Source organism: Chaetura pelagica, unplaced genomic scaffold (assembly GCF_000747805.2).
Source record: "Chaetura pelagica isolate M959 unplaced genomic scaffold, ChaPel_1.0 scaffold516, whole genome shotgun sequence".
Taxonomy (NCBI): domain Eukaryota; kingdom Metazoa; phylum Chordata; class Aves; order Apodiformes; family Apodidae; genus Chaetura; species Chaetura pelagica.
The window spans coordinates 387,639-394,928 of NW_009953654.1; the positions used below are offsets into that span (position 1 = coordinate 387,639).

The following is a 7,290-nucleotide window of genomic DNA, read 5'->3' on the forward strand; positions in this document are numbered from 1 at the left end:
GCCCAGCCCCCCTCCCGGCAGGTGATCCTTTCCTGCAGGTTTTCGGCCTCGGCACCGGCGGCCCCGGGCGCGCGGCAGCGCTGCGGGCTGAGCTGCTCCGGGAGGCCCGGACACACTCCCTGAAGTTCTTGAGGGCGATCTGCCTCTGCAGCCGCAGCACCTCCCGCTGGGACTCCCGCAACAGGCGATGGAACTCGGTGACGTTCAGGCAGCGAGGGTCACCCTGTGGGACAGGCAGGCAGGGCGCTGTCACTGACAGGCTCCCAAAGGTGGTCAGGGGGTGATTGAACATGCACACCCCAAAGCCAGGAAGGGAGGCACACACGGATTTGTGTTTCCTGGGTCTCCAAAGCAGTCACTTCGCATTCCTTAAGCAAATATGTTATTCCCCCCGCGGATGAAATGCAGCCGGTAATGCTCCTGCAGCTCTCCCAGCACAAAGAAAAAGGGCTTTCCTGAGCCTGTGCTTTCTCAAGGTTTGCCAGCAGAGAGCGTGTCAGGATAATACCATCTCACTGGCCAGCCGAGCGAGAGCCTTGGCTGATTTACCTCCTTGGTGTGCGTGCTGGCACTCTGCAGCATTAACCAGGCTTTACATGCTGGAAGGAATGAAGAACATCTGGGATTTGTTCAGTTCTCACTCAGGATAATGTTTGGTTTTCTTGATTTCTAAGCTCTTCAGAGACAGTTTGTGTGGATGGACCCACGTTTTTAGCACAAGGAGTCACTCCCATCCGCTCCAGACCCAAACCCACCAACTTCTGGTGGAAACCAGTGCAATGTTAGTCTCACAAAAAATGGGGAGAATATGTCACCAGCTTGTTTTAATTCTTCAAAGGTTTTCAGATTTCAGGAAGCTGAAGAAACATGTACCTGCATGCCCACACAGATGTACAAAAGCTGGTTATGAAAACCTGCCTTTACAAATATGCTGCTGGAGGAGACATTGCTCATTCCTCTGGAAAGCCCCTAAGCATAATTGGTATCCAGGAAAAATTTAATCTGCTACTCCATTCACTTATTTGCCCTAAAAATAGTGTGGACTTTATAAACAGAACTTGTGTAGAAAACCATGGTTATTCTCATGCTACAAGGGGAAACTGAGGCAGCATTAATGAGAACTGATTAGAGATTCAAGAAGTGAGCAGCTGGGCCTCCTGTGTGCTGATGAGGGTAGTAGTTGTTTAAACAAAATTGGTTGCAGCTCTGTATAAAATCTCCCTTCCCCTACCAAAAAGCCAGCCAAGAAGCCTGGGGGAACAAGGGAATAAGAACAGAGCTCAGGCCTCCACTCAGCTGCTTTAATGCACATCCCCTGCAGCTGCTTTGCTCTTCCCTGCAATCCCCCACGTCGAAGAATCCATGCTGCAAAAAAAATTTCAGTCTGGTTTTAGCCAGAGCTGGGGTTTGGTTGGAAGCCCATCACCAGAGCATAATCTCAGGAAATCACTTTCTCCTCTCCTAAGAGTCCTGATGCTGCAAACAAGGCTAATGCTTTTGCAGCCTGGTATGCAGCATGTCCATCCTGGAGTGTCTCAGTAGATCCATTTCATAGCTAGTGAAAATTTGTGCTGATTTAAATACCCTAGATTAAAATTTATTTGGTTACAAACTCTCTGTGCACATAATATCTCTGCATATAAACCCCTTCACTGATATAATGCATTTTGCATGCTGCAGACAGGTTATGTGAATTTTGAATTTTAAGTAGCTGAAAATTAAAATTTAATGAGCACCTCACTTGGAAGAGAAATGGGAAAAACAAGACCAGATAGAATGATCTCTTCTTTTCCTCTCTTCTTTGCAGGTTCCCTGCCTTACTGGTGCCTCAGCAGTTACAGTCTCACCTGCTGACCCACGCTCCTGCCCAAGGAAGGCAGCAGCTGAATTCATCAGCCCCAAGGACTGCACCTATATGGATTTCCTTGGCCAGTAATGAATCTAGCTCACCTGCCTTTGTCACATTCCTCTACAATTTATCACTCTCCTGTCCTTGGCAAATACACCTTGCCCAGCCTGCTCTGCTAGGAAAATCAGGCTGCTCAGTCTGTTCCCACCTCTGGGGGCTTGGGGGTGAGAAATCAAGGGGACAGGAAGGGAGTTTCTTCTTGGTGACACCACAGAGCACAGGGGGACCTGGGTAACTTTCTCTTGTGGTTTAATGCTAGGAGGGATCAGTGAAGCAGCCTGTACAAACAGCAAACACCCCATTGTTTTAGTCCTGGTGAGATCTATAGTAGGGATAGACTGAGAATCTGCCTTCAAACCCATAATGAAAATGAACACATGGGGAGGCCAGGGCCGGAAATCAAGCTGCTTTCAGCAAGAAAGTATTTGGCATCTAAGTGGGGTAGGTAGAAATTAGGGTTGCACTTGACCACATCTGCATTAGCAAAATGAGGGGAACACAGCATGAGCCTTAGTGTTACTGACCTTCTCCTGGGAGTTTATTAACTGACCTAAACTGAAAAGCTCCAGCTTATGAACAAAAGATGTATCTAATATGCCCAGAACAGGTTGCTTTAGTCACCTGGAGTGGGAATCATTTCACCTAGCTTCAGATGTCCTTTTAGGCTCCTTTTAAAATCATCACAGAGAAGCAGTGCTTTGAGGGAACAACACATCCAGGCAGTTTTAGACATCTGTCTTGGGATGAATCGAATCCCTTTTATCCTATCATCTATATCAGCAAGTTCAGTGCTGGTGCTGAGGGAAAGGTAGGTCACCAGCCCAAATGCAGGCATCATGGTTGTAGATGGTTTCATGAACACCCACCCCTGTCTAATGTTTTGTATCCTTAATCAGAGTCATAGAAGGATAAACCCAGTTATCTCCAGTCTTGTGGGGGCTGTGAGCACTCAGAAAGCTGCAGCCCAAGCCAGGGGATTTAGACTGGTTCTTGGGAACATGCTTAGCTGGTTTAGTTTCTAAAAAAAACACATTATAAGGAGGTCCTGCTTCTACGTCCTGCTTGAAGCTTAGTATTGTGAAAGGTCATGCTGTATTTGTGGCTTCTCGGGGTTTTCCAGAGGGAGAGTTTTAGTCACTGCTGAAAATGGCAGCTCAGACCCACAGATTTACAGAGGGACATCTGGGGTGTCTCCCAACACACTGTTCTGGAGGGGTTCAGACACTGTCTCTGCCACACACTCACCCAAATGTCCCCCACCCAAATCACACATCAAATGCCCTGTTTTCAGTCTGCACTTGGGACTTACTGCCCTCACACAGCTTCCCAGAGCCTGGCTCCTATCACTGTTGTTGCAGCCACTGAGTGATGTCCCAGAAAGTGTCTCACCTTCCCTGCGATGAGTTTAGCCTGCAGCTCCCGGCACTCCTGCTGCAGAGCTTCGATCTGCTTATCTTTTTCCAGGAGAGCACTGGCTTGTTCTGTCAGGTCCTTGGCACGCTGGCGGGCAAATGCTTTTTTACACAGCTCCAGGCTGGAGCCCTTCAGAGGCACTGGAGCAGCCACCTACACCAGAGAGAGCAGCAAGGGGGAAAGCCACGTGCATTGTTGTTCATTAACCATCACCCCAACAGCCTTCAAACAGAGAGCGCTGCCAAGAGATGCAGTTGAACCCCAAAGGATGGACAAGCAGAGAGTGTAATATGACAGATGTATGAAAAAGTGGGAAGAAACTGGAAGGGCTGGATGGAAGCATGGATCAGAGAAGAGGTGGGAAGGCGAAGGTGCTCGGCAGATGAGGCCAGTGGGTATAGTCAGCACGGGGGGCTGTGGTCAGGGCAACGAGAAGATAATAAAACACAACAGAGGTAGAAAGACAAAAGGAGGCAGCAGAGAGGAGGGGAAGATGGCAGGAAAGATGAGCATGGGAGCAAGGATGGAGGTTGCCAAACCAGGAAGAGAAGTGGTGCTTCCATGGGTTCCTAGGCAGAAGAAAGAAGGTTTCAGCAAGAAGGGTGCAAGATACAGGCAAAGGGAGAGGCAAGAGAGAGCCCAGCATGGGCCAGCACTGGGAGAGGTTCAGGAGGAGAAACAGTTCAGGTTTCCCTGCTCCCTGTTGAGGGAGAAAAGAGCACAGTGGGTTTGGCAGTGTGCTACAGTGGGAGCAGGATACAAGGACAGGCAGCTGGCTGGGGAGCAGCTCTGGGCCAAGGACCCAGGCAGGAGCTGAGACTGCCCAGCTGTAGTGTCCTGGGATGCTCTCAACGTGTTCCCTGTCCCTGGGACCACGTATCCTGCTGGGTATCAGCACCACAGAGCTGGATGAAAGGGCTGCTCATGTCCACTGCTCATCACAACCCTCTGGCCAGTGAGGCCACATCCAGTCCCTGGATTTGTGAAACCCTGTCTCTCCCTGTCCAGCTATTTTTGCTGCACAAAGCCTGACAGTTTGGTGAGGGGGGAACTCTCTCCCCGATATGGAACATGACATCCTCTCTGCAAAAGTTTCCTCTCCAGGTCTAACCATCTCACCCACATGCAGAAGCTGCATGCAATCACTGCCAGATTCACCTCAGCTCCTCACAGGTCCTGTCTGGGTCATGCAGCTGCCTGATCCTACCTCCAGCCCACCCTCCATAAGCCTCAGCCATCCAAGCACTTTCTGCTCTTGGGAAACCTGGGCCAGCCCAGGAGCCCAGCAAGTTGGTTCTCCCAAGGCTTGAACAGGTCTTATGCTGTCACCACCCCAAAGTTTCACCCAGGGAAAAAAAATCAACACAACAGTATCTGTGTAGTTGCTGGAGGATCTGCACTGCTGTTGAATGTATGAATGATTTCTCTCAACATAGTACCTGACAGTCCATCTGGCAGCAAATGTTGGTCTGCAAGTACCAATACCTGTGACAGATGGCAGCATGTGTCCTGGGGACAGAGAGAGCAGGCAGTGCCAGGAAACCCCCCCACTTTCTCTTCAGTGAATTTCTCACTTCCTCGTTTCCATCCTAAAGGGTCTGAATTCCCCATCACAATCCCTGGTTCCCTTCCAAAGGAAGTTTTTCATTACTGCAACTAGTAAGCTCATGAAAGTGCTTTTGCCCAAGATTCCCCATCCTAAAGCTACTTCCCACCACTCCAGCACCCTGTCAGATACCACAGGGTTTGCAAGAAGCTGCTGTTAGTTTGGAGAAAGCAAAAAGCATGGGGCTTGCACAGCAAGGGAAGCGAGGTGAGGATGGGGCTGAGCAGTCTCTCACCCCTTCCTGTTTTGCTTTACCGCAAGCACTCCTTTTCTTATTCAAATACTTCCTGTTTCTTGTCGGTGAAGTCAGATGAATTCTTTTCACAACTTGCCCAGGGAGAGCTGAGCTAATTACTTTAATACCTTAAGGTAGATCAGCACATTTACAGCAAGAAACAGAGCAGGAGGAAACTGCTCAAAGCCAGCTCCTCACACATGAGCAGAAGCTGGTGCTGGCTGGGTTTCACAGAATCCCAGAATGTTTGGGGTTAGAAGGGACCTCTGGAGATCATCTAGTCCAACCCTTCTGCCAGAGCAGGTTCACCCAGAGCAGGGTGCACAAGATGGTGTCCAGGTGGGTTTGGAATGGCTCTAGAGAAGGAGCCTTCACAGCCTCTCTGGGCAGCCTGTCCCAGGGCTCTCACCCTCACAGTGAAGCAGTTTTTCCTGATGTTTAGGTCGAACCTCTTGTGTTCCAGCTTGTGCCCATTGCCCCTTGTCCTGTCACTGGGAACTACTGAAAAGAGTCTGGCCCAATCTCCTGACACTCCCTGTAGATGTTTATAAGAATTGATGAGATCCTCCCTCACCCTCCTCTTCTCCAGGCTGACCAGGCCCAGCTCTCTCACCCTTTCCTCATAGGGCAGATGCTCCATCCCCTCATCACCTCAGTGGCCTGTGCTGGACTCTCGTCCAGGAGTTCCTTGTCCTTCATGAACTGAGGAGCCCAGAACTGGATGCAGTATTCCAGGTGGGGCTTCACCAGGGCAGAGTAGAGGTGGAGGATGACCTCTCTTGACCTGCTGGCCACACTCTTCTTAATGCAGCCCAGGATGCCACTGGCATTGTGGGCCACACAGGTCCATTGCTGGCTCATGGTCATCCTGCTGCCCACCAGGACTCCCAGGCCTTTTTTGCACAGGGTTGCTTTCTAGCAGTTCAGCCCCTAACCTGCCCTGGTGCACAGGATTCTTCCTCCCCAGGTGCAGGACCATACATTTGCCCTTGTTGAAACTTATTAGGTTCCTCTCAGCCCAGCTCTCCAGCCTGTTTTGTGATTCTTGCTCTGCTTCTGGTGTGTGAAGCATGGTTGCTACAGGTTTAAGAAAAGGGGAAATAAAAGCCCTTTCTAGCTCAACAGAAGTAGCAAGCAGGAAGTCCTGGCACTGAGGTGCTCTCCTAGCTGAGCTTCCCCTCTGCCCAGTGGAGCCCTGCAATGGTAAGCCTCCATACTCACCACTTTAAGATTTGCCTCCTGGAGCTTCTGGGCTCTCTCCTCCAGGCGCTTGGCGATCACTGCCAGCTCTGCGTTCTTCTTCTTCAGGTGCTTCACCTTCTCCTCTGTCTGTGGGAAGCAGCTTCTGCGCTAGAGAATGCAAGGAGAGGGTGGAGGTAAAGCCCATGCTCAACCCAAAGCTGTACCCTGGGGGTGTCAGGGCAGCTGAGGTCCCCAGCACTGCCTAACCTGCTCTGGGCCCATAAATGTCCCAACTACTAAACACTGAGCTCTGCTCTTGTTGCCTCTCCAGTCACGGAAACCTGTGTTTTTCCCAGTATTTTTATTCATGTGACCTTTTGGTCCCCATTAAATGCCCCATGTCCACCCCAGGCTACCCCATGTGGTCCCTCTCCATCCACAGCACGCTCGTTGCAGGCTCTGCCTTTGCTGGCTGGGACTCAGTGCATCTCTAGCATCAGTGTGGCCTGGCTTGCCCACCCTTTGGGCTTTCTCTTCCAAAGTCTCCCCAGTTTCTTTCCCTGGGGCTACAGGACTCAACGCACCACTGTGGATTTTTGCTGCACTGCCACTGCAAGCTTTGACATAGTCCTTTGTCTCATGACACTGAGCTGGGGAGAACAGGGAGAAAGTGGCACAGGATTTTATAATGTTTGCAAAGCAAATTTCCGTTTTTCTTCCAATTGATTCTGTTTGCTCTCAGTCCCCTTTTATTTCTTATCTGTCCATTTGGATAAGCCACTGCTTGCTGATGCCTTGCTCTCTCAAGGTTGGACCCACATGTGTTCTGATGTCTTTTCACATCAGCAAAAACATCAGAGCAGATGATCATTCCAGTTATTTTCCTCCCTACCCCTCCAAGATCCCACCATGGGCACTTGCTGCTTTCACAGCTTTTCTTCAGCA

At 50.2% G+C, this 7,290-nt stretch overlaps 1 protein-coding gene across 1 annotated transcript in view; it reads right to left on the bottom strand.

The window, feature by feature from the left end:
- LOC104391007 (peripheral-type benzodiazepine receptor-associated protein 1-like) overlaps window positions 1-7,290 on the bottom strand; it is a 28,415-nt gene that overhangs the window by 981 nt on the left and 20,144 nt on the right. The window contains exons 3-4 of the mRNA XM_010000218.1: window positions 6,385-6,513; window positions 56-223 (exon numbers count right to left, since the gene is read on the bottom strand). Of these exons, the coding sequence (XP_009998520.1) occupies window positions 56-223; window positions 6,385-6,513 (297 nt within the window). The remainder of the gene's footprint in view (window positions 1-55; window positions 224-6,384; window positions 6,514-7,290) is intronic.